This window comes from Dendrobates tinctorius, unplaced genomic scaffold, assembly GCF_039654945.1.
Source record: "Dendrobates tinctorius isolate UK_male_01 unplaced genomic scaffold, ASM3965494v1 ptg000003l, whole genome shotgun sequence".
Classification (NCBI taxonomy): Eukaryota; Metazoa; Chordata; class Amphibia; order Anura; family Dendrobatidae; genus Dendrobates; species Dendrobates tinctorius.
The window spans coordinates 36,890,785-36,918,656 of NW_027361671.1; the positions used below are offsets into that span (position 1 = coordinate 36,890,785).

The following is a 27,872-nucleotide window of genomic DNA, read 5'->3' on the forward strand; positions in this document are numbered from 1 at the left end:
TTCTGCATGTGTTCATTGAACCATGTGGAATCACTGCATCCTATACATAGACTGTGATATTTATCTTGCGGAGACTGAGTGTCTCCGCAAGATAAATAGACCTGCTGCGGTCTAGGAAGACGCGCTGCATGTCCGGTTACGCAGGGAAGCCATGTAATAGTACATAGCATCCAGTATGCTGTAACATCTGGACGCAGCGTCCAATCCGCAGCGTTTCCTGACCGTGGAAACATACCCTTTCAATAGACTGTTTACAAAGGCTGACCTGGCTTCAGATGCATACTGAATGATCAATAATAGATCATTCAGTGCACATAGAACAATGATTTTTTGTGTGCAGCACAACAGATAATTTCACATGGCAGTTGACCGTTTTGCTCATTCTTCAGATGATCAGCATCTTGCTTTGACTGCACAATTAGAGAGAAATGAGCATTGCTTATTGCTAATATACAGACTATGCAGATCACAAAGTTTCTTTCTAGTACCTTTATGTCTTTTTCAATCTCTATCTGAGCTTTAGATAGCAGAATGGGCAGTCCTATTCTTATGTGCTAAAACTACATTTCCCAGCAACACTTGCTTCTCCTCAATGCTGCAGACCAGTAGCACTTCTGATGTATACTTCTGACAAGACCCAACTTTCTAAATTATCATGAAGCTAATCTAAGTGTATTATTCACCTTATACTTCTGCATATTCTCTGCTCCTGTACAGTACCCTGTTTGACCGATTTCAAATTCTGACATCTATGTCAGTAGAGCCACAATGTGGTTTTACACGATTAGCTAGTTCTAGCAGGACTCTACTTTCCTGCACTTTACCACAACAGTTGTGCAGAACTGTTTTTTTTGCCTCCTGCAGACAGATCAGTAATTTAACATTGCAAATACTGCTCTGTTAATGCAAATTACAGAAGATAATCCTTTGCATTGTGCATCAATAGAGCAATATTTGCAGTTTCACATTACTGTCTGTCTGCAGCATCAATAAACACATCTCAACTTTTCTGAGGTCCTGAAAACCGAGTTCCATACTGCAGTATTTCTCTCATTTTAATTCCATCGTTTTACAGACTATTCTGTAGTACAACTTTCCTTTATGTCCCCTCTATACACAGCCCAACTTGTGGTATATATCTCCTTTCTGTCCACTTTATGTACAGCCCATCCTGCAGTTTATCTCTCCTCTCTGTCCCCACTGTATACAGTCCATCTTGTAGAATATTTCTTTTTTCTGTCCCCTCTATATCCATTCCATCTTGCAGTATATATCTATATATATATACAGTGGGGAAAAAAAGTATTTAGTCAGTCAGCAATAGTGCAAGTTCCACCACTTAAAAAGATGAGAGGCGTCTGTAATTTACATCATAGGTAGACCTCAACTATGGGAGACAAACTGAGAAAAAAAATTCCAGAAAATCACATTGTCTGTTTTTTTTCATTTTATTTGCATATTATGGTGGAAAATAAGTATTTGGTCAGAAACAAAATTTCATCTCAATAATTTGTGATATATTCTTTGTTGGCAATGACAGAGGTCAAACGTTTTCTGTAAGTCTTCACAAGGTTGCCACACACTGTTGTTAGTATGTTGGCCCATTCCTCCATGCAGATCTCCTCTAGAGCAGTGATATTTTTGGCTTTTCACTTGGCAACACGGACTTTCAACTCCCTCCAAAGGTTTTCTATAGGGTTGAGATCTGGAGACTGGCTAGGCCACTCCAGGACCTTGAAATGCTTCTTACGAAGCCACTCCTTCATTGCCCTGGCGGTGTGCTTTGGATCATTGTCATGTTGAAAGACCCAGCCACGTTTCATCTTCAATGCCCTTGCTGATGGAAGGAGGTTTGCACTCAAAATCTCACGATACATGGCCCCATTCATTCTTTCATGTACCCGGATCAGTCGTCCTGGCCCCTTTGCAGAGAAACAGCCCCAAAGCATGATGTTTCCACCACCATGCTTTACAGTAGGTATGGTGTTTGATGGATGCAACTCAGTATTCTTTTTCCTCCAAACACGACAAGTTGTGTTTCTACCAAACAGTTCCAGTTTGGTTTCATCAGACCATAGGACATTCTCCCAAAACTCCTCTGGATCATCCAAATGCTCTCTAGCAAACTTCAGACGGGCCCGGACATGTACAGGCTTAAGCAGTGGGACACGTCTGGCACTGCAGGATCTGAGTCCATGGTGGCGTAGTGTGTTACTTATGGTAGGCCTTGTTACATTGGTCCCAGCTCTCTGCAGTTCATTCACTAGGTCCCCCCGCGTGGTTCTGGGATTTTTGCTCACCGTTCTTGTGATCATTCTGACCCCACGGGGTGGGATTTTGCGTGGAGCACCAGATCGAGGGAGATTATCAGTGGTCTTGTATGTCTTCCATTTTCTAATTATTGCTCCCACAGTTGATTTCTTCACTCCAAGCTGGTTGGCTATTGCAGATTCAGTCTTCCCAGCCTGGTGCAGGGCTACAATTTTGTTTCTGGTGTCCTTTGACAGCTCTTTGGTCTTCACCATAGTGGAGTTTGGAGTCAGACTGTTTGAGGGTGTGCACAGGTGTCTTTTAATACTGATAACAAGTTTAAACAGGTGCCATTACTACAGGTAATGAGTGGAGGAAAGAGGAGACTCTTAAAGAAGAAGTTACAGGTCTGTGAGAGCCAGAAATCTTGATTGCTTGTTTCTGACCAAATACTTATTTTCCACCATAATATGCAAATAAAATGAAAAAAAAACAGACAATGTGATTTTCTGGATTTTTTTTTCTCAGTTTGTCTCCCATAGTTGAGGTCTACCTATGATGTAAATTACAGACGCCTCTCATCTTTTTAAGTGGTGGAACTTGCACTATTGCTGACTGACTAAATACTTTTTTTCCCCACTGTATATATATATTATTTCCGCTCCCTCTATATACAGCTTGTAGTATATCTTTCCTTTCTGCCCCCTCCATATTCAGCCCATCCTGCAATGTAGCTTTAATATCAGCTCCCTGTATATACAGCCCCATCCTGCAGTACTTTGCTTATGCACTGCTTCCTGTAATATGATCTGCACTGTAAGGCAATGTTCACACATTGTGTTTTTTCAGCATTTTTTTAATGCTAATTTTCAGCTGCATTTTACAGTACCAGCATAGTTTGTGAGATTTCAAAAATCTCATGCACACAGCTTGTTTTTTTTATCCTAAGTATTTTGTGCAAAACCTTGTCACTTCTTTCTGCATTTTTCACCCATTGAAAGCAAAAAAATGCTGAAAAAATTTAGGTATCAGTTTTTGCTGCGTTTTTGATGCCAAAACCTGATGAAGTAGAATTATATATTTTTATTTGCACTAAACTTGATCAGCATGCACAAGAGGTAAATGCACCGTGACAAAAATGCAGGAAAAAAAACACAACAAAAAGTAAGAAAAACATGCTTTTTTGGAAGCAAGTTTCTTACTGCGAAGAGAGCAGGTTTTGCCTGTGGGAAAAAAAACATATCAAAAAAGCAAAATGTGGACATAGCCTAATAAAACCTGTTATCCTTTCTGAGATTTTCATCAGTCACAAAAGAAGTTCCACTCTAGACATATAGTACATCTATGTTGGCAGGAAGCCAGCTGAGAAAAAGACTGCATTGAGCAGGATCAACTAGGACCCCTGGAGCTACAGGACAGTTCCAACAGCAAGTGAAAGGCAAATGGAACTTGGAGGGGCATCATTAGTAGGGTGATATAGGCAAAATGTGGTGATTTGAAAAATGGGTTATTATATTGGCACAAATTACCGCTAGATGTGTAGATTACTATAAGACCACATTGTTTTTTTGGGAATACTCCTTTTAAGCCAAAAGCTATTTGACAATAATAAAGATTATAATCATAACATCTTCTTATACAATTAGCTTATATTATACACGGTAAACTTAAATCTCACTGGTAAAACGCACAGAGACAATCCGCATGTTGCCTAAGGTCATTATTACCCCTAAAATAAAAGATATCAACAACGTAATACACTAAGGCATTAGAATCATCATTGCTATAATTGTAAGCAGAGAATGGCATTGCTTCTGGAGAAACTCACAATACATGAGAATTTCTTAAACACCAGTATCTTAATCATAATGATTAGCAGAACAACATGTCCTCCCGATAAACATTTCAGTCTATTAAAGTGTCTAGGATAAACACACATGCATTTACCTTCGCGGTCATTCTGCAAGGTATAATTCTCCATTGAACATAATGAGAGCGTGATGCCAAGGCCACATGCAGAGGAGTGGTACTTATAAAGCACAAGTACATGTATTTTTATCTGGCTGTACTCATTTGAACAGTACGCATGATGAATCATGAAGAGATCTAGTTAACAACACAATGCTAGAAAACAGATGGTTATATAAGCTGCAAAGTTACGTGAAGCAGCTAGTGCATTAGTAAAAATAAGCGTCACAAATACCACTGTGAATTTGTCATTTTCAGCAATTAGTTAAGCTATGCTAGACAAAGGTGTAAGGAGCTGGGCTGCTGCTGTTGCAGTCATTTCCTTGAAGACACCAATCGCGTTCTCGTAATGTCGTGACAATTGTGTCCTGCGTCTTTTTGTAAATACCGTTATGTGATGTAATATGTATAGCTTGACCATAGGGATAGAGTGGATATTTGAGACTAGCCCAGAGTGCGAATGGCTGGGTCACAGGAAAAGTTAACATTTCCTGTCAGAGAGTCAGATAGGGCCTGGAGTGCGTAGTGAGTGGACCTGAAGGTCCAAGGTGAGCAGTGCCGCATTTTGAGGTGACTAAGTGAGAGGAGACCGAAGACGAAGGATAGCAATTTCCGGAGCATAAGTGCAGAAATGGGTCCTAGGAGAGGATAACTAGCCATGAGACCCCATGCTTATAACGCTGGAAAGTAATGTGCCTAAACAGGACTGAATACGTGGGACGAGTAGAGTGTCCCGGGCAGGAGTTCCAGGGTGTTAGCATTACCAGCCATACTGGCAATCTGAAGGGAAAGAGGACGCGGAACTGCAGAAAAAATAAAGGACGCTTGTTAGTCGGGACTGTAGTGTTAAACCTGGATTGTGGGGAAGTAGGGAGAAACAGTAGATGTAGAGAACCCAGGTTATAGGGATTGAAACTGTGAGGAAAATGCTTTTAGTTGTAAAGGAAATGGTCATAAGACTGTGTCCCCGCTGTCTCTTGCATCTACTGTAACTCTTATCAATTTGTCGTTCAGTAAAGAGTTTATTTTTGAACGGTGGTCTCCCTCATTGAACTGTGAAACCAACAACAATGGTTAGGCTGGGTTCTCATTACGTTTAGGCAGTCTATTAGATGGACTGTGTTACACCACGGTATAACGTGGTGTAACGCAGTCCGTTAACGCTGCCATTCAGCCGCATTGTCGGGCGCATCACGACGCATGCCGTAAAGCGGCATGCGTTCGCAATGTGCCATCATTCACTGATGGAGCATCGGACGTGGGCTGCAGCGTCTGAGGCTCCGTCACCGCTAGCGCAGATGAATCATCTGTGCTAGTGCAGATATGAATCTTCTGAGCTAGCGGGTATAGCATAACGTGATCGCATTATGCTATACCGTTAATGCAGCCCGTCATCGCTATGCGTTGAACGGGCTGCTTAACGTAATGTGAACCTAGCCTTACATGTGGCCTGCTCAGGTGTAATGCCCTCACAGCACAAGTGCACACATCCAGCCAGGACCTCTACTCTCATGTAACGTGTCGGGGCTTAAGATACGAGTACCTCACTCATGGCTACCAACCCACGCCTCGTTACAAAGTCCCGGACTATTTATACTTCAATGATGTGTGCAAAACAGACATGAAAAATAAAACAGTGTATTGGAGCACATTGGAGCATTCACACCCAAATTGATCAATGGATTGGATTCCTTTAGGGTTTTTAAGGGGTTGTTTATGTTAGGATATGTGTGACGTCCGCCTGCGGGTCTGGGCTGCTGCCAGGCAACACCCCGAGAAACACTGATACCCTTTACCCCTATACAGGGATCTGGATTTATAGCAGAGCCCAGGAGGCGCTGTCTGAATAGGAGCAGTGACCAGAGCAGGATGGTCGCCAGAAAGGTGTTCCAATACAGGACACAAACGTGGAGATATGCGAGTCTAAACCAGTCGGGCAGCAATGGTACAAAAATGGTAGACAGAAGCAGAGTCAGATTCAGGCCGAGAGTCATAAACCAGAAGAGTAGCAGAGGTACAGAATCGTTAGGCAGAAGCAGAGTCAGATTCAGGCCGAGAGTCATAAACCAGGAGAGTCGCAGAGGTACAGAATCGTTAGGCAGAAGGAGAGTCAGAAGTCCAGGCCAAAGTCAGTCAGTCAGAAAGCAATTCACACAGTAACACACAGGGGAGCCAAGAATATATCCGGCGGCTTGCAAGACCAGTCCCAAGGTATTTCAGGGATCAGGTCACCCCTCATAGGTTCCTGGACTGATGATGTCATCAGTACCGCCCCCAGGACCAGGCCAGATGGAGATGCAGTAACCTCTTGATGACTGACAGAGGGGTGGAGCCTGCGTCCACCAGATGCCTGCGCAGGTGCCCTTACTCTGTCAGCACCATAACTCCCGGGCGAGCCATGGCGCCTCCTAGTGACCGCGACAGGAGCAGCAGACCCAGAATTTAACGGCGACGTGACAGACCGGCGCCTCCTAGAGGCTAAAGCCGGGACAGTAGGCTCTGAGCCTGACGTGACAGAACCACGGCCCTGTCCGGTGGCCGAGGCAGGAACAGCCGTCCCTGAACCTGACGATAAAGTGGCGGTCCGGCGCCTCCTAGAGGCCGCGACCGGAGCAGCAGGCCCTAAGTCTGGCGGAAACGTGACAGTACCCCCCCTCCAAGAGGGGCCTCCGGACCCTCAAAACCCGGTTTATCAGGGTGAAGGAGGTGAAACCTTCTAATCAACCCCTTGGCATGAATGTCACTAGCGGGGACCCAGGACCTCTCCTCTGGGCCATAGCCTTTCCAATGAACTAAATATTGCACAGACTTTCTCACTAAACGGGAATCAAGGATGCCCTGGACTTCGTACTCCAAGGCACCCTTGACCAAAACTGGAGGAGGAGGGGACTGGACGGGATGAATTGGGGAGCGGTACACCTTGAGAAGGGATTTGTGGAAAACATTAGGAATTTTAAAAGACTGAGGGAGCCTTAAACGAAAGGCTACCGGGTTAATTACTTCTAATATCTCGTAGGGGCCAATAAACCTGGGCCCCAGTTTGGCAGATGGCACCTTAAGCTTAATGTTTCTGGTAGACAGCCAAACTTTGTCCCCAACTCCTAGGTGCGGCCCCGTGGACCTCCGTTTATTTGCGGCCGAAGCCTGCCTGATCTGGGACCCTTTCAAGTTTGTGTTCACCTCCGACCAGATTGTCCTTAAGTTACGTATGGAATTCTCTACTCCCGGAAGCTCCGACATCTTGGCCGAAAATGAACCAAAACGTGGGTGCAAACCATGATTGCAGAAGAACGGGGTGGTTTTGATAGATTCCTGGTACTGGTTATTTAGAGCGAACTCAGCTAATGGGAGATGTTCCGCCCAATCAGACTGATGTTCCGAGACATAGCAGCGAAGATATTGCTCTAGAGCCTGGTTGGTACGCTCCGTTTGACCATTGGTCTCAGGGTGGTAAGCGAATGAGAAGGATAATTCAATACCAATACGTTTGCAGAATGCTCTCCAGAATTTGGAAACAAACTGGGTACCTCGGTCGGACACAATATTCTCTGGAGCGCCATGCAGCCTTATTACATGAACAATAAACAACTTACTCAGAGTTTCTGAATTAGGTAATCCAGAGAGGGGAACAAAATGACATTGCTTACTGAACCTGTCCACCACCACCCAGATACATGTCTTCCCCTCTGTGGGTGGTAGGTCAGTAATGAAGTCCATGGAGATGTGGGTCCATGGACTCTCTGGAGCGGGCAAGGACTGGAGCCAGCCGGCAGGCCGATTGTGAGGGGACTTGGCGCGAGCACAGATTTCACAAGCTAGTACATAATCCTTGCAGTCCTTAACTACCGTTGGCCACCAAAAACTCCTAGTCACAAGTCTGGCGGTATTATTAACCCCAGGATGGCCTGCCAGGACGGAGTCGTGCGACTCCTTCAGAACTTGTAGGCGAAACGGCGCTGGAACAAACAATTTCTGGGGGGGCGTCGAGTCAGGGGCTGGTTCTGGGGACCTACGAATCTCCTCCAGAAGGTCCAGAGACACAGCCGACACAACAATACCATTGCTCCGAGTCCTCAGCCTGTGAGGGGCAGAAACTTCGAGAGAGAGCATCAGCCCTCACATTTTTGGTACCAGGACGAAAGGTTATTAAGATATCAAACCTAGAGAAGAACAAGGCCCACCTCGCTTGTCTAGGATTTAATCTTTTTGCTGACTCCAGGCAAGTCAGATTCTTGTGATCTGTAATCACAGTGATCTTATGTTTGGCGCCTTCGAGGAAGTGGCGCCATTCCTCGAAGGCCCATTTGATCGCCAATAACTCCTGATTACCTATATCGTAATTCTTCTCAGTGGCAGAGAATTTGCGGGAGAAAAAGGCACATGGGCGAAGCTGAGTGAGTGATGCAGTGCCTTGCGACAGCACTGCTCCCACTCCGACCTCAGAGGCATCCACCTCTACAATAAACGGGCGGTCCAGATCAGGCTGAACCAAAACTGGGTTGGCTACAAAGCACTCTTTTAACGTAGCAAAAGCCTGAATTGCCTCAGGGTTCCAATTGGTCACGTCTGCCCCTTTTCGGGTCAAATCCGTGAGTGGTTTAGCAATTTCGGAGAAACCCCTGATGAATTTTCGGTAATAATTTGCAAACCCTAAAAATCGCTGCAGCGCTTTTAGCGACTTGGGTTGCACCCAAGTTTTAATAGGTTGGATCTTGGCAGGATCCATACGGCAGCCTGTGCTTGAAACCACATATCCTAAAAATTGTACCTCCTCCGCAAAAAAAACACATTTCTCCAGTTTAGCAAACAGGGAGTGTTCTCGCAGTCTCTGCAGTACAGAGCGAACGTGCTGAGCATGTGTCACAGGGTCAGCAGAATAAATCAAAATGTCATCTAAATACACGACGACATACACCCCACAAATGTCCCTGAAAATGTCATTTACAAAGTGCTGGAACACGGCAGGTGCGTTACTGAGTCCGAAGGGCATTACCAGGTACTCAAAGTGGCCAAGAGGGGTATTAAAGGCTGTTTTCCACTCATCCCCGTCTCTTATGCGGACTGGATTGTATGCCCCCCGGAGGTCCAGTTTAGTAAACCAACGGGCTCCCATTAGCTGATTAAAAAGATCAGGGATGAGTGGAACCGGGTACTGGTTCTTTATAGTGATTGCATTCAATTCCCGGTAGTCAATGCAGGGTCTGAGACCACCATCTTTCTTTTCTACAAAGAAGAAGCCAGCTCCAACTGGTGAAATGGACGGTCTAATAAACCCCTTTTTTAAGCTATCAGCTATGTACTCGTTCATAGCCTGACGCTCTGGACCTGAGAGATTAAATATTCTCCCTTTTGGGAGACGGGCATCTGGAATCAGATCTATAGGGCAATCATACTTTCTGTGAGGGGGTAGCTTTTCAGATTTTGCAATAGAAAAGACATCCTCAAAATCTCTGAAGGCAAACGGTATGTGGAGGGGTTTAACTTTAACTTGGTTTACTGTTAGCGACATGCAGTTTTCCTGACAGTGTGAACTCCAGCGTATAACATCGCCTAGGTGCCAGTCGATGACTGGATTATGCTGGCGTAGCCATGGCATCCCCAAAATGACTGCAGCAGACAAATTATCCATCACAAAAAATGACATAACCTCGGTATGCAATGCTCCCACCGACATAGTGATTTTGTCAGTAACAAATTTAACCCCCTCCTGGACAATAGATGTGCCATTAATAGCCGTAGTTTTTATAGGGGCATTAAGTCTTAATAGGGGTACACCGAGACTTTTAGCAACCAAAGAATCCATAAAATTCCCTTCAGATCCACAATCCACATATGCGTTCACACACTGAGATTTCTGACCAAAAGAAAGGGCAATAGGCAATAAAACTTTAGCCGCATCTGCGGGCAATACCTGTGCCCCTGGGCAACCATAGCCAGAGTTGCCCAGAGGCCGATGTCTCAGTAGTATGGATCTCTGATGCTCAGCTCTCTCTCTGAAGGCTCCAGACTGCAGCATACTGGTGCAGGAAGATGAAAGTGCTCCTTCAGGCTGTGCACTGAACCAGGTGTTTAGGCCAGAAATCAGCTCAGTCAGAAGAAGGGAGAGAAAAAAAAAATTCAGGGAGACTGCTTTTGTATATGCTGGATATATACACAAGAAGCAGTTTTTTTTTATATGGCCGGATATAATGTGGCGTCCGCCTGCGGGTCTGGGCTGCAGCCAGGCAACACCCCGAGAAACACTGATACCCTTTACCCCTATACAGGGATCTGGATTTATAGCAGAGCCCAGGAGGCGCTGTCTGAATAGGAGCAGTGACCAGAGCAGGACGGTCGCCAGAAAGGTGTTCCAATACAGGACACAAACGTGGAGATATGCGAGTCTAAACCAGTCGGGCAGCAATGGTACAAAAACGGTAGACAGAAGCAGAGTCAGATTCAGGCCGAGAGTCATAAACCAGGAGAGTAGCAGAGGTACAGAATCGTTAGGCAGAAGCAGAGTCAGATTCAGGCCGAGAGTCATAAACCAGGAGAGTAGCAGAGGTACAGAATCGTTAGGCAGAAGCAGAGTCAGATTCAGGCCGAGTGTCATAAACCAGGAGAGTAGCAGAGGTACAGAATCGTTAGGCAGAAGCAGAGTCAGATTCAGGCCGAGAGTCATAAACCAGGAGAGTAGCAGAGGTACAGAATCGTTAGGCAGAAGCAGAGTCAGATTCAGGCCGAGAGTCATAAACCAGGAGAGTAGCAGAGGTACAGAATCGTTAGGCAGAAGCAGAGTCAGATTCAGGCCGAGAGTCATAAACCAGGAGAGTAGCAGAGGTACAGAATCGTTAGGCAGAAGCAGAGTCAGATTCAGGCCGAGAGTCATAAACCAGGAGAGTAGCAGAGGTACAGAATCGTTAGGCAGAAGGAGAGTCAGAAGTCCAGGCCAAAGTCAGTCAGTCAGAAAGCAATTCACACAGGGGAACCAAGAATATATCCGGTGGCTTGCAAGACCAGTCCCAAGGTATTTCAGGGATCAGGTCACCCCTCATAGGTTCCTGGACTGATGATGTCATCAGTACCGCCCCCAGGACCAGGCCAGATGGAGATGCAGTAACCTCTTGATGACTGACAGAGGGGTGGAGCCTGCGTCCACCAGATGCCTGCGCAGGTGCCCTTACTCTGTCAGCACCATAACTCCCGGGCGAGCCATGGCGCCTCCTAGTGACCGCGACAGGAGCAGCAGACCCAGAATTTAACGGCGACGTGACAGACCGGCGCCTCCTAGAGGCTAAAGCCGGGACAGTAGGCTCTGAGCCTGACGTGACAGAACCACGGCCCTGTCCAGTGGCTGAGGCAGGAACAGCCGTCCCTGAGTCTGACGATAAAGTGGCGGTCCGGCGCCTCCTAGAGGCCGCGACCGGAGCAGCAGGCCCTAAGTCTGGCGGAAACGTGACAATATGATTCTATAGTTAAGGGAGTGATCAGCTACAAGAAACACCTCTTGATCTGGAGGAAACGCGGTGCTTTACATGGACAGCCCATTCATTTAACTGTGTAGTGGTTCAGTTCCAATCCATTCTGTTCATCTGAATGGGGTTATTCCTGCAGTAACCACAGGATTTCTTTAAGCCTCATTCACATAAATAGGACAGTTGCTGAAATGTTTGTGTCAAATCTGCTCTATATGAGCTTACCCTAATGATTTATTTCTTTTGTTGTGTAGATACAGGGAAAATGGATACTAAGATGCAAATTTATCATTGCTGAATGTGCAACATTTTAAAGTTTAGGCTATGTTCACACAGCGTTTTAGCATACATTCAGTGGCTATTTCCGTAGCCCCCCAAATCTGGATTTTGGAGTATGTGCTGATGGGGCCATTGGCTATATTGATGCAGACAGTCACATTCTGCTCTGTCAGGCATCATTTTGGGCCATATATACCTAGTGGAGGTTTGTAGTAAGATGTAGTTAACTATGTCTTGCTGCCTACCTCCAATAGGCATATATGGACGAAAATCATGTATGACAGAGCACACTGTGACTCCATATTCATCATGATTATCAAAGGCCCCGCTAGCGCATATCCCCTAATCCTATCTTTGCAGAGCTTTGAAATGAAGCCTCGACGGAGTCACGGAACAAATGCTAAAACGCTATGTGAACATAACCTTATTGAAGGAACATTAAACTTTTTATTCTAAAGATGTGGAAAAAGAGCCGCAAAGATAAGCATCTTAGCATCTTATAAGTAGTGACAATTCATCAAAACTGTCACTTTTTAGTTTCAGTCATTACAGACAAGGTGATACCAATTATGACAACTTTATTTACATGTTATCACTTTTTAATAATAAAATCCAATATTTCAAAAAATAGTCTTATTTCTCGCCATATTCCAAGAGACATAACTTGGGACAGGAGTAGATCACACATCATATCTCTCCTGTCCCTGCTGCAACCTGCTAGCTCCATCAAAGCACTTTTAGAAGGCAATATAGCAGCCTGAATCACAGCTATAGAAGCAATGGAGGGCGCATTAGAGATGATCAGATTTAGGGCTCGCTCACACTGGCGTATGTTCTCTCATGCGAGAGAACCAGGCCGATTATGCTAATGACACTTGGTTCAAACTCAGTCACAGTTTGATCCGAGTGTCATCTGGGTGTGATCTGAATCTATCACCTGAATGAATCACTGCACAGGTGTGAAGAAAGTTGAGAATTTAATTTCTCCATATTCTTAATTGTCATTGTGCATGTATATCGAACTGCACTTGGATGACAAAATGAGACAAGAATCACAAATGCAGTTGTGATTCACCCCAAGATATCACGAGTTAGGCCGGGGTCACACCTGCGAGAAACTCGCACGAGTCTTGCGTCTCAATACCCGGCACTGCCACCAACACTCGGGACCGGAGTGCTCAGCTGCATAGAAGTACATGAGCAGCACACTGCACAGTTTTTATCCTGTTAAATATTGCAGTCACCATGCTATATAGCACTGTGTACTTACAATTGCTCATTTTGCCTTTCTACCCAGATAATTCTCTTTTTTCTCCTCTATGTAGAAATGGAAAGTGTATTGTGTCTGCATTTATCATTCTCATCTTTAATTCCTGACCCAGCTGCTCCCTCCTGCCCCTGACATGGATTTTTGCAGTGACTGATGACTCATACTGGGAAAATTGACCTCCTGTTTCTACATAGAGCTTAGAAGAATTCAGCTTGTCTTTTTTTTAATAACATGATGTCATAGTATTAATGGAAGAGAGAATATTTAACTGGGTAAAAAAAGGTAATATGAGCAATTGAAAGTACACAATGCTATATAATTAGATGCCTGTAATATATTAAGAGGATAAACATTTGATAGCAATTCTTATTTAATGGAGTTTTTCTTCTTTTTTTTTGTCGTCTATAAAACATGTTTTGCTGCTATTCAAGAATCACATTTTTCAAATTGGCAGGGTAAAAAGAAAATTTTATGTTCTACTTTTAGGATTATTATCTTCAATATAATTTTCATAATTTTGTAATTATTTATAAAAAAAAGCCTTCATGTAATGTTGGTTGCAGCAAAAACACAAGATATTTTATTAGAAAATAAAATCATCTGAATGTGTAATTGTTCTCATACACAAACAAGGATTGCTTTGGTGAGTTTCAAGGTCTTTATAGATTGTTAGATTGTCAGAGTCAAGGTACCAGGTTAATCCATGGGCTACTTCTAAGGGTTCTGTTACACATAGCGACGCACCAGCGATCCCGACAACGATGCGACCTGGTAAGGATCGCTGGTACGTCGCTACTTGGTCGCTAGTAAGCTGTCAAACAGGCAGATCTACTCAACGATGCAGCATCGATACGGCGATCTGTATAACGACCTCGACGGTCGTTGGGACCTTGTCACACCGCAGCTATTCTGACGACAGACCTCAATAGGCGTGCTTCAGCGTTGCCTTTTCCACGCCCCTCTGCTCCTATTGGTGGCCACTACTGCGCTATCACTACGCGGTTTGCTTCAGAGTCCCTGTCTGAGTCGCTAGTGCGCTATTTATTCGTGGGTCCACAGTCACTGACACGGGGACACACGATTATTATAACTGTACATGTTAAATGTTATGATTGCATATAATTGATAGCTGATCTATAAAAGGAAACGCTACAAAGATCTTAATTTGAGATCACCAATCAGAGCTGAGGGGGCGTTGAAAAGACAAAGCAAAATCACGTCTGTGTCCCTGAGTTCTGAGTCGCCAACGAGGTCACTTGTTGTTGTTATGGCATCAAACACGGCGATGCATGCTGGCCAGCGGGACACCAACGATCAAAAAATGGCCTAGGATCAAGCACGATCAGCGATATAGCAGTGGGGGGCCGAGATCGCTGGCGAGATCGCTGTTGCATCACAAAACCTTTGACATTTCAGTGATCTCGCTAACGATCTCGCTATGTGTGAAGTACCCTTAAGGGTCACTGGTTAATTAGAGGAGCTCAGCAGACTATGGATTTGCCTACTACTTCCATTGTAGGGCTACATTCACACATCCGTGTGATATGTCCTAGCTCTGTCTTTTTTTTATGGGCAGCATAATGACCCATACAGTTTCATTAATTTATAAACACATCAGTTTTAAAAATGAATCCATATCTCAGGTGTGTGAGACTCAGAGCATGTACCTATTCTCACCTGTTTTGTGAATCCAACTCAGCCATTAAATGTCTGTGGGGATTCATGTAAAACACATGACAAACTGAAGATGGATTTTGTGCTTCAGAGTTCCATCCAAGTTTCATCCATTTTTAACTGATACATTGTTAGGAGTCAATGGATAATTGAAAGGTCAGACGGTCTACCTGCTTTACTGAAAAAAACTAGGACGCAATATAGATGACAGCTTAATTTACCCTATATTTTGATAGATTAGGTTTTTTCGGATATAACATCCGAAATATGTTTTTTTTCCATTTATTTTTAAAAGAGGAATACTGAGGGTAATTTGATTTTTTATATTTATTTTGTTATATTCTTGAAAACTTTTGTTTTTCTTTTTTTTATACTGTACTTTGCACAAAAACATAGGAACTATCGTGCAGAAAAATGTCAGGAAGTGCTTTGGATTGATGAGTCCAGAAATAAATGTTGAAACTATTTTTTGTGATACACAGGGCCTAGTTTTTATGTCATTTAATGTCGGGAAAAATAAAAAAAAAAGGAAATATGTGTCTGTTTTTCAACATTTGCTCATATTTTCACAACCACGAGGGACCACTAAAATATGTTTCAAAATATGTTCCCCTTTGTTTGACAATTATTCTTTATATTACTATATGTAATTATTTGTATTACATTCTATATAAACTTTTGTCCAGCTCCTTGTTTGATATGCCAGGAGAAAGAGCTACATCAGATCTGAAATATTTTGCATGTTTTTATGCCTCATTAACAATTTTAATCCAGTATATGTGCACCCCATTCCTTTCCAAGGATTGGATTTATCCTATTCGACAGGCGTAGTAAGTAACAATTCTAGAGTACCACACATGCTTCAACCCTCACTGTTTACCGGTGAGGGTTACGCTTGTTCATCCACCACCAGTAAGTGCTTCCTATCCATTTTCTATCATTTCCTGCAGTTTTACTCTATTAAGTGTTTATCTTGTTATATTCACAGTTATCCTGTATGCTGCAATACTATGGTATTGAACTATACAGTATAAATGACCAGATGATCGCAGGTTCATGTCTCCTAAGAGGGCTAAAAAATAACGTTAAAAATAAACTATAGTTTTTAAATAGATACAGTTAAGTCCATATATATTTGGACAGAGACAACATTTTTCTAATTTTGGTTCTAGACATTACCACAATGAATTTTAAACAAAACAATTCAGATGCAGTTGAAGTTCAGACTTTCAGCTTTCATTTGAGGGTATCCACATTAAAATTGGATGATAGGTTTAGGAGTTTCAGCTCCTTAACATGTGCCACCCTGTTTTTAAAGGGACCAAAAGTAATTGGACAGATTAAATAATTGTACATAAAATGTTCATTTCTAGTACTTGGTTGAAAACCCTTTGTTGGCAATGACTGCCTGAAGTCTTGAACTCATGGACATCACCAGACGCTGTGTTTCCTCCTTTTTGATGCTCTGCCAGGCCTTCACTGCGGTGGTTTTCAGTTGCTGTTTGTTTGTGGGCCTTTCTGTCTGAAGTTTTGTCTTTAACAAGTGAAATGCATGCTCAATTGGGTTGAGATCAGGTGACTGACTTGGCCATTCAAGAACATTCCACTTCTTTGCTTTAATAAACTCCTGGGTTGCTTTGGCTTTATGTTTTGGTCATTGTCCATCTGTAGTATGAAATGACGACCAATCAGTTTGGCTGCAATTGGTTGGATCTGAGCACACAGTATGGCTCTGAATACCTCAGAATTCATTCGGCTGCTTCTGTCCTGTGACATATCATCAATAAACACTAGTGACCCAGTGCCACTGGCAGCCATGCATGCCCAAGCCATCACACTGCCTCTGCCGTGTTTTACAGATGATGTGGTATGCTTTGGATCATGAGCTGTACCACGCCTTCACCATACATTTCTCTTTCCATCATTCTGGTAGAGGTTGATCTTGGTTTCATCTGTCCAAACAATGTTCTTCCAGAACTGTGCTGGCTTGTTTAGATGTTTTTTAGCAAAGTCCAGTCTAGCCTTTTTATTCTTGATGCCTATGAGTGGCTTGCACCGTGCAGTGAACCCTCTGTATTTACTTTCATGCAGTCTTCTCTTTATGGTAGATTTGGATATTGATATGCCTATTTCCTGGAGAGTTTTGTTCACTTGGTTGACTGTTGTGAAGGGGTTTCTCTTCACCATGGAGACTATTCTGCGATCATCTACCACTGTTGTCTTCCGTGGGCGCCCAGGTCTTTTTGCATTGATGAGTTCACCAGTGCTTTCCTTCATTCTCAGGATGTACCAAACTGTAGATTTTGTCACTCCTAATGTTATTTCTCGGATGGATTTTTCCCGTTTTTGCAGCTTAAGGATGGCTTGTTTCGCCTGCATGGAGAGCTCCTTTGACCGCTTGTTTCCTTCACAGCAAAACCTTCCAAATGCAAGCACCACACCTCAAATCAACTCCAGGCCTTTTGTCTGCTTAATTGAGAATGACATAACGAAGGGATTTCCCACACCTGTCCATGAAATAGCCTTGGAGTCAATTGTCCAATTACTTTTGGTCCCTTTAAAAACAGGATGGCACATGTTAAGGAGCTGAAACTCCTAAACCCTTCATCCAATTTTAATGTGGATACTCTCAAATGAAAGCTGAAAGTCTGAAGTTCAACTGCATCTGAATTGTTTTGTTTAAAATTCATTGTGCAATTTACAGAGTCTCACCCTTCCGCTGACTCACCGGGATTAGAGCTGCTTCCAGTGCTGAATACCCCCACCAGTGGTTCCCCACTTTTGGCATGCCCCCACAGCGAGGAGATAATGACCAGCTTAGGAAGCTAACTGAGAGCAGTGAGCTATGTGGCCAGGTGACCTGATTGTCCCAACCTGGATTGTTTAAGATGTCTCTGAGGTTTTAGTGATGTCAGCGAAGCAGTCCTGTGTTCTTCCAGCCGGGGCCATAGTCCACTAAACTAATCTTGTCGAGTGACATGGACCAGAAAAAAAGTTTCTTTATATAGTTCACAAACGAATGAATGAGGCCAACCTGCATTGTTAGATTATGTTGTAAGGGGTGTACTGGGACTGCCTTGTGCCCCACTCCCTTTGCCATAGTCCCTGTTATTATGTGTTATGTCATATATGTTTTGTAATGCTGTTACTGTGTAAATACACTGCTCAAAAAAATAAAGGGAACACTTAAACAACAGAATATAACTCCAAGTAAATCAAACTTCTGTGAAATTAAACTGTCCACTTAGGAAGCAACACTGATTGACAATGAATTTCACTTGCTGTTGAGCAAATGGAATAGACAACAAATGGAAATTATTGGCATTTATCAAGACACCCTCAATAAAGGATTGGTTCTGCAAGTGGGGACCACAGACCACATCTCAGTACCAATGCTTTCTGGCTGATGTTTTGGTCACTTTTGAATGTTGGTTGTGCTTTCACACTCGTGGTAGCATGAGACGGACTCTACAACCCACACAAGAGGCTCAGGTAGTGCAGATCATCCAGGATGGCACATCAATGCAAGCTGTGGCAAGAAGGTTTGCTTTGTCTGTCAGCGTAGTGTCCAGAGGCTGGAGGCGCTACCAGAAGACAGGCCAGTAGACCAGGAGATGTGGAGGGAGCCGTAGGAGGGCAACAACCCAGCAGCAGGACCGCTACCTCCGCCTTTGAGCAAGGAGGAACAGGAGGAGCACTGCCAGAGCCCTGCAAAATGACCTCCAGCAGGCCACAAATGTGCATGTGTCTGCACAAATGGTTAGAAACCGACTCCATGAGGATGGTCTGAGGGCCCGTCGTCCACAGATGGGAGTTGTGCTCACAGCCCAACATCATGCAGGACGATTGGCATTTGCCACAGAATACCAGGGTTGGCAAATTCACCACTGGCGCCCTGTGCTCTTCACAGATGCAAGCAGGTTCACACTGAGCACATGTGACAGATGTGACAGAGTCTGGAGACACTGGGGAGAGCAATCTGCTGCCCAAAACATCCTTCAGCATGACCGGTTTGGCTGTGGGTCAGTAATGGTATGGGGTGGCATTTCTTTGGAGGGCTGCACAGCCCTCCATGTGCTCGCCAGAGGTAGCCTGACTGTCATTAGGTACGGAGATGAGATCCTCAGACCCCTTGTGATACCATATGCTGGTGCGGTTGACCCTGGGTTCCTCCTAATGTAGGACAATGCCAGACTTCATGTGGCTGAAGTGTGTCAGCAGTTCCTGCAAGATGAAGGCATTGAAGCTATGGACTGGCCCACCCGTCCCCCAGACCTGAATCCGATTGAGCACATCTGGGACATCATGTCTCGCTCCATCCACCAACGTCACATTGCACCACAGACTGTCCAGGAGTTGGCGGATGCTTTAGTCCAGGTCTGGGAGGAGATCCCTCAGGAGACCATTCACCGCCTCATCAGGAGCATGCCCAGGCATTGTACAGTAGGGAGGTCATACAGGCACGTGGAGGCCACACACAATACTGAGCCTCAATTTGAATTGTTTTAAGGACATTACATTCCACTTTAATTTTGTGTGTGACTCCAAATCCAGGCCTCCATTGGTTAATAAATTTGATTTCCATAGATGATTTTTGTGTGATTTTGTTGTCAGCACATTTAACTTTGTACAGAACAAAGTATTCAATGAGAATATTTCATTCAGATATAGGATGTGTTATTTGAGTGCTCCCTTTATTTTTTTGAGCAGTGTATATACGTTGCAGGGAAAGAGCATTACTTTAGTTAGCCCACTAGATGGGGGCACTTTAGCACACTTTTAATAGGATAAGAAGAGGTTAATTTAGGAGGGGCCAACTGTGGGTAAGGCAGAGAGTTTCCTGCATTTTAATCAGTAGGGCCTGAGAGCCAGGACAGAGCAGTTGGCAACGTAACAGCAAGTATAGCCCAGTCTTCCAGGGCCTGTGGGCCGAAGGTAACAACAGTAGTGGAATGCAGGGCAGCTCCAATAGGCAGCAGCTAACTATGTGGGCTGATGCCCTTTTCTCTGGGCCAAAACGGACAGGGGAACTCCTGAAGATAGTTAGGCTGGCCAGAAGGAACGCTGCGGCGCCAGACGAGTCGGTACGACCCTGTGACATTCCGGACAAGGCGAGGGAAAGCAAAGGGACAGAAAGGAATGTGCTCTGTGATGTTCCTTTTGATGTTGCTGTGACTGAGCTGGACGTGCTGAGAATGGAATCAAGTAAACTTGTTTATTTGAAGTTGGAACTGGACTCTGTCTCTCTTTGTTTAAAACCGTCAGAAGGAAATCCTCAGCAGAACAGAGAGGACCCTGATGGATCTGAAAGCGCAAAGAAAGGTACGCTACAAAGGGGACATTGTGTACATGTGACGGAGGGCCAGGGTGCACTGAAACAGCCACCATTGTGGGCCACGACTATGGCCTTGAACTCCCTCACACTTGTAGTGCGGCAGAATCCCCTAACCTTGCAACATGGGGATGCCATTGATGTGACAAGGAAAGGTGAAGATACCCTGGATGTGATTGATACTCTGGATGTGACTGATACCCTGGATGTGACTGACACTTTAACTGTGACAAAGATGGAGACTCTGAAGATGTCTGAAAAAAAGGAACGAAAATCGAGGACAACTTCAACCCCATCCCTCGTAGGCGTCCGGACTCAGAAATGGCGCGAAAGTCTGTCCAGCAGAGTTGGCGGCCTAAGCTAGAGATACATTCCTCACTGAACTGTGCCCACCTATGGTGGGCATGATGGAGGAGAAGAAGACCTCGCCCCTTGCAACAGATCTCTAAGGAATAAGTGACCCCACCTTGGAACAGGTGGGGTCCAGAAGAAAACCCCATATGCAGATGTGTGGCACCCTAGCAAGATATGGCACCAGCAGCGATGAACCACTCATGCACATGGAGTTGTGGCGACATAGGCCACATCGAGTGGAAATGGTGACAGGAGGAAGAACAGGCCCGACCCAGAAGGCTGAGGGGAGTCGCCGACGAATTCTGGATCGACCAATTTCCTGTACCTGCAGAGGAGCGGTGCTGGCGACTGCCAGAGCCAGAACATCATTGTTGGGAGCTGGAGGAAACAAGAGACTGCCCCAGAGGAGCTGGCGCCAGAAGTGGAGGAGTCGGTGTGCGCAACTGCACTGGTGGAAGGATCCAACGGTAGCGGGATGGTCACGGCCGGGATGCTTGAGCAGATGGTGGTGAGTGGATCTTGGCCCCTGACTCCGGAAGTCTGGACTGCCCCAAACTCCGGAGAGCAGGCCCATGCGTAGCAGCACTCTGTCCCTCGGTCTGTCTCATTTCCATCAGGAGACAGAGGGCGCCTTTCCATCCCCCAGGCAGGCCGCCTGGATTGCGGGGGTCATTGAGCATAAGAAGCAGCAGAAGGAGGTGTGGGCAGAGCTGCGCTGACCAGAAGGGGGCGCTATGGCCAGACGTCGCACCAGTGAGCAGCTGGTGTACGCAGATGTGGACCATGGCTACGGTTTCATTTGGGAGATAGACACGAACGCAAAGGTGTACGTGAACGCCAGCTCCATAAAATATGGAAGACCTCTTCTTCAAAGAGGATAAGCCCTCGAGGATATTTTGCTGTGGCCGTTAACCTCTATGAGGAAGATGATTTGGAACTGTCATGGTTTGTTTGGAAGTTTTGGCTGGTACTTCAGGGGTTAAGGCTTTTAGCCTCTCTCTGGCTATGAGAGGGCTTTAAATAGCCTCAGCTGGGCTCCGGTCTTTGTCAGTTAAACTTCTGCTCTCGGCTGAGTAGTTTGACCTTTGTGCGCTTGTGCCTTGTGCCTGCTATTTGTATGTTATCCTGTTACTGACCCGGTTCATCTCCCCGTTTGGCTCTTGTCTATTGATTCGGTACTGCTCATTGGTTTGCCTGGTTTCTGACTTCTGCTCCGTCCTGACTGCCCGTTTTGCCTGTCCCCTGGTACTTCTGCTGCCCTCTACGGTTTCTGACACTTGGCTTGTATTTGACACCTCGCTCTTGTACCTCATTGGCTCTCCTGACCTACCCCTGTTCTCTCGGCCTCCGCCGCTCTCCTCTTTCTTCCCCGGGAGAGTTGCAGCTGGCTCCGCCCCGGTTCCACCCCCTGCGGTCATGTGCTGCAGGTCTTGCAGGTCAGCGATCGTGCCCCGTCCCGGTAAGCTTTCTGTGTGCTGCCCAGCCCCGCTCGTCTGTGACACAGAGGGACACGTATTTGGTAAGGTTGTCTTTAATTGCACATTTGGACATATGCTGCTGTTTTAACTAAAATTAATACTTTTTCTGGTTCTTTATGGGTTATTTTTTTCACCTGTAGATTTGTATATTTCTGCCTAAAGAAAATATGGCTAAAAAAAGTCCCTTAAATAAGAGCCCCTTAAATAAAAGTATCTCCATTTACCAGTAAATATTTTATAATATTCCCGTTCTCAATTTATCCCACAACTGTGGCCTGTGCTGTGTATTCTAACACACGGACACTGCACTCTGAGTGTGTCACTGTGGTTTATAGCTCTATGGCATTTATCCAGCAGGTGGTAAAAATCCTTATACAAGGGCTGTGCATGTGATGTCTGGGCAATTATCAGTTTAGGTAAGTGAATCTTTTCTGGTTATTGGATATAGTCTATTATCATGTGCTGGTGTGACGTAAAGTAACTTAAACTAGAATCACACATGCTGGCCAAATCACTATCCACAATATACGGTAGACCTCATCTTCAAAATGGGATTAAACAAACTAATTTTGCATTAATGGCTGATTGCAAAGTATTAGCAATGTACACAAGACATAAAAAAATCAACAGCATGTTGCATGGGGAATTAACAAAAACATCCTGTTGGGCTAAGTTCACACTAGGCGTTTTTGCAGCAGTTTTTTTTTTTTATGCACATTATCAGCTGTGATTTACAGTACCAGCAAAGTTAATGATATTTCAGAAATCTCATACATCCACAATGTTTTTTTTCCAGATTTTGTGCTTTGCATGTTTTTTTGCACAGTGGAGCATGTCACTTCTTTCAGCATTTTTCACCCATTGGAATGAATGGGAAAACATGATATTTTTATGCAGCTTCTTTCTTGCCAAGAGATCAGATTTTGCTTCAGAAAAAAACGATTAAAACGCCTAGTGTGAACTTACCCTTAATGTACAATGTAAAAAGAGGCATCAATTCCTTAAGAAAACTTAGGGAGTGTAAGTCAATCGATCGCAATGTGACTCTTGGTAACTTGTAAAGTATCTAAACTACCTATTACACTGGTCAACAGCATTTTTGGTGCCAAAGATATTTCATCGAATTTAGGGTATTTTTGGGGTGCTGATTCTGAATATGTCATCAGTTTTGCCAGATTGGCTCAAGTTTTTGAGATTTTTGGTATCTTATTTATAGCACTTGTTGGTAAATGCGACGCATCATCTCATTAATTTCTTTGGATTAGTACTTGAACTGAGCAGTTCTCAATATAGTTTTGTGTTAATTAGTGTTCTAAAAGTTTGTTCATAGCTTGATTTTTGCACTAACTTTATGTTGTTGTCTGTTTTCCAGTGAAAAGCATGAACTCATCAAGAAGAAGTTGTCTTAACGATCCAGACTCATTCTGTTACATTTGTGGTGAATACACACTGCCAAAACATAGAAGAAACATAACAGACTTCGTAAAAAAAGTGTATTTTGCCTATTTTGGGGTTATGCTTGGGGACCAAGACAAGTTTTGGGCACCACACATAGTGTGCAAAGCATGTATCGAATTATTACGAAAATGGAGCAAAGGACAAAGAAAAAGCTTCAAATTTGGTGTTCCAATGGTGTGGAGAGAGCCAAAAAATCATCATGATGACTGTTATTTATGGTAAACACAGGTACAGGCACATCTTCACAATGAGGGACAGGCCTTCTTGCAGATTCCATGTTACTCCCATTTTCGTTTCTTATGCTTATTGAATCCTTGCACTTGCACTGCACAGAAATAACAGTCATCATGATGATTTTTTGGCTCTCTCCACACCATTGGAACACCAAATTTGAAGCTTTTTCTTTGTCCTTTGCTCCATTTTCGTAATAATTCGATACATGCTTTGCACACTATGTGTGGTGCCCAAAACTTGTCTTGGTCCCCAAGCATAACCCCAAAATAGGCAAAATACACTTTTTTTACGAAGTCTGTTATGTTTCTTCTATGTTTTGGCAGTGTATATTCACCACAAATGTAACAGAATGAGTCTGGATCGTTAAGACAACTTCTTCATGATGAGTTCATGCTTTTCACTGGAAAACAGACAACAACATAAAGTTAGTGCAAAAATCAAGCTATGAACAAACTTTTAGAACACTAATTAACACAAAACTATATTGAGAACTGCTCAGTTCAAGTACTAATCCAAAGAAATTAATGAGATGATGCGTCGCATTTACCAACAAGTGCTATAAATAAGATACCAAAAATCTCAAAAACTTGAGCCAATCTGGCAAAACTGATGACATATTCAGAATCAGCACCCCAAAAATACCCCAAATTCATTAAAATATTTTGGACACCAGAAAAAAAAATTTTTTTCGTTGACCTGTGATTGCTGTTACTATTGTTATTATCATATTTATTTCACATTTGCTCTACTCTTTTCCAGTACTCTCTGAATGCAGTTTGACTCAGTAACCAAATACCTAAGATTGGTATCTTATTAATACAGTGGAAGTAACAAGTATCTCACCTGACTCCTCAGTGAAATTGCTGGTGATGGAGCTGCCTCCTGCTGAGCTGCAGTTTCTTGTTTCCTTGAACTGTTTCCTTTTCTTAGCCCAGCGAACAGACCCTTCCTCCTGAGAACTTTCACAGCTTCTCAATTCCTTCAATACCAAGTCTTTAGACAGTCTTAATTGTTTGTTGAAAGTTTCTTGTTTTATATCTGGTTACAAATAAATGATGTTAGCATGCTGCTTTCCTTTATATCACAAACTGAGAAATCGATGGGTGAATTCATCACTGTCTTATTTGCCTATACTTCTTTAGAGAGTTTATTCACATGGTGTTGTGCTTCTCACTCCATTGGGGGCTACCATCTGAATAGTCATACAATTATATTCAGACATTCCCCCTGCACAGCCTTTTATTTGAATGGGACAAAATAAGTGTGAATTATGAAACGCTGGACTCCTCTTAGTTTTCTCTAGACACACTAGCTTGGATAATTACTTTACTGTGTTTGGCAAAAAAAGACAGACACTGTCAGAAAGGAGGTCAAAAGGAACCCAAAGTTTCATATTTTGGACTCTGCCTCCGTACAGAAAAGGGATTCCTGGGGGAATGTCTAGAAAACAATGGAATGTTTAGCAGAGAGCAGAACGTGATGTGATCACTATATTAGATAGACTTACAGGACTTTCAAAATTTCCAATTCCTTTTACAGAAACTGTATTAGTTTATGGCCCCTGATAAAGCTGATGTGTTTGGCCAACCTCAAGTCATCTGTAGGCTTTTTTGAACAAGGTAACCACATGGACTTTTAATTCCTGATAATGCTATTTTTTCATCTTAGGTGTTTGTGAGTATAAAGAACCACAATAAAGGATTTAGTAAACTATCGAAAACTATATTGCACATTTGTAGCTTTATGCTTTTATGTCCGGATTTTCATTTATCAATCACATCATGATGAAAACTACATCAGGTTTCATCTGATTGTTTTACAAGTTTCAAATGCAGAAATATGAAGCCATCTAAAGTGAAGTGCATTTGGTTTTTAGTCCCTACAAATTTTTTTTTAATTGACTTTTATTTTTGGATCCGTGAAGAATGAGAGGAAGATCAATCCATTTGCCTAATGTTGCCATGAAAACCAGCTGAGATGAAAAGCAGATCTGCATGTTACATGAGATTTAGCCCACACATCCATTAGATGGTAGGCTTATAATGTTAAAGGGGTTGCCCGCTTTGGGCAACTAATATATCTTTGAACTAACCCATGACTTCCCACTGGGACTCCCAGTGATCGACTGTTATCTTAAGAAAAACTAAAGATGCACCATGAAGCATTATACAACGCCCATTGAAAGGTATTTACGTGTAATCCACAGATCTGCCACATCATCCAAAGTGAGGTGCTCTGGCTAACAGATCCCACACTAATAACTCAAAAATCTTTAATAGGTTTTTCCAAACTAGAAAATAACTTTATTTTATTTATTTATTTTTTTAAAACTGCAATTGGCAAATGTATAATCAAGCCATACTTATGTAAATTATATTGGTAAGCCATTATTTTGGTCCTCACATTCTCCTCAAAAGTTAGCACTTAGACACATAATAGTACATTATTAAAAGGGGTTAGCAAGTTTTATATTTTGTACATCTTGAGAACTTTGTATGTAGGCGTATACTACTACAATAGTCTCTTGGTAATATACATGTGAACCCACTTTGGACCCCATTATAAGTCAATAATGGCCATCCGGCACTAGTGACATGTGAAAAATTCAACTGATCCAGCAGAGCATTTTCACTGCAAAGAGTAGTGTGACCAGAATATTACATAATTTTGTGCTTATCTTGTAAGTATGGTCATGAGTTATCTATACAGTTGTGGCCAAAAGTATTGACACCCCTGCAATTTTGTCAGATAATATTCAGTTTCTTCCTGAAAATGATTGCAAAACACAAATTCTTTGGTATTATTATCTTCATTTAATTTGTCTTAAACGAAAAAACACAAAAAGAATTGTCCTAAAGCCAAATTGGATATAATTCCACACCAAACATAAAAAGAGGGTGGACAAAAGTATTGGCACTGTTCGAAAAATCATGTGATGCTTCTCTAATTTGTGTAATTAACAGCACCTGTAACTTACCTGTGGCACCTAACAGGTGTTGGCAATAACTAAATCACACTTGCAGCCAGTTGACATGGATTAAAGTTGACTCAACCTCTGTCCTGTGTCCTTGTGTGTACCACATTGAGCATGGAGAAAAGAAGACCAAAGAACTGTCTGAGGACTTGAGAAACCAAATTGTGAGGAAGCATGAGCAATCTCAAGGCTACAAGTCCATCTCCAAAGACCTGAATGTTCCTGTGTCTACCGTGCACAGTGTCATCAAGAAGTTTAAAGCCCATGGCACTGTGGCTAACCTCCCTAGATGTGGACGGAAAAGAAAAATTGACAAGAGATTTCAACGCAAGATTGTGCGGATGTTGGATAAAGAACCTCGACTAACATCCAAACAAGTTCAAGCTGCCCTGCAGTCCGAGGGTACAACAGTGTCAACCCGTACTATCCGTCAGCGTCTGAATGAAAAGGGACTGTATGGTAGGAGACCCAGGAAGACCCTACTTCTTACCCCGAGACATAAAAAAGCCAGGCTGGAGTTTGCCAAAACTTACCTGAAAAAGCCTAAAATGTTTTGGAAGAATGTTCTCTGGTCAGATGAGACAAAAGTAACATAGTAACATAGTTATTAAGGTTGAAGGGAGACTTTAAGTCCATCTAGTTCAACCCATATCCTATCCTAACTTGCCCTAACATGTTGATCCAGAGGAAGGCAAAAAAAACCCATGTGGCAACAGTAAGCTTCACATTGGGGAAAAAAATTCCTTCCCGACTCCACATACGGCAATCAGACTAGCTCCCTGGATCAACGCAATATTAAGGAGACTAGTGTATATACCCTGTAATATTATACTTTTCAAGAAAGGCATCCAGTCCCTTCTAGAGTAGAGCTTTTCGGGCAAAGGCATCAACATAGAGTTTACAGGAGAAAAAAAGAGGCATTCAAAGAAAAAAAACACGGTCCCTACAGTCAAACATGGCAGAGGTTCCTTGATGTTTTGGGGTTGCTTTGCTGTCTCTGGCACTGGACTGCTTGACCGTGTGCATGGCATTATGAAGTCTGAAGACTACCAACAAATTTTGCAGCATAATGTAGGGCCCAGTGTGAGAAAGCTGGGTCTCCCTCAGAGGTCATGGGTCTTCCAGCAGGACAATGACCCAAAACACA

At 43.4% G+C, this 27,872-nt stretch overlaps 1 protein-coding gene across 2 annotated transcripts in view; it reads right to left on the reverse strand.

The window, feature by feature from the left end:
- LOC141050066 (uncharacterized) overlaps positions 1-27,872 on the reverse strand; it is a 145,245-nt gene that overhangs the window by 108,614 nt on the left and 8,759 nt on the right. For both annotated transcript variants that reach the window (XM_073547001.1, XM_073546932.1), the window contains exon 5: positions 24,595-24,789. In XM_073547001.1, coding sequence (XP_073403102.1) covers positions 24,595-24,789 — 195 coding nt within the window. The remainder of the gene's footprint in view (positions 1-24,594; positions 24,790-27,872) is intronic.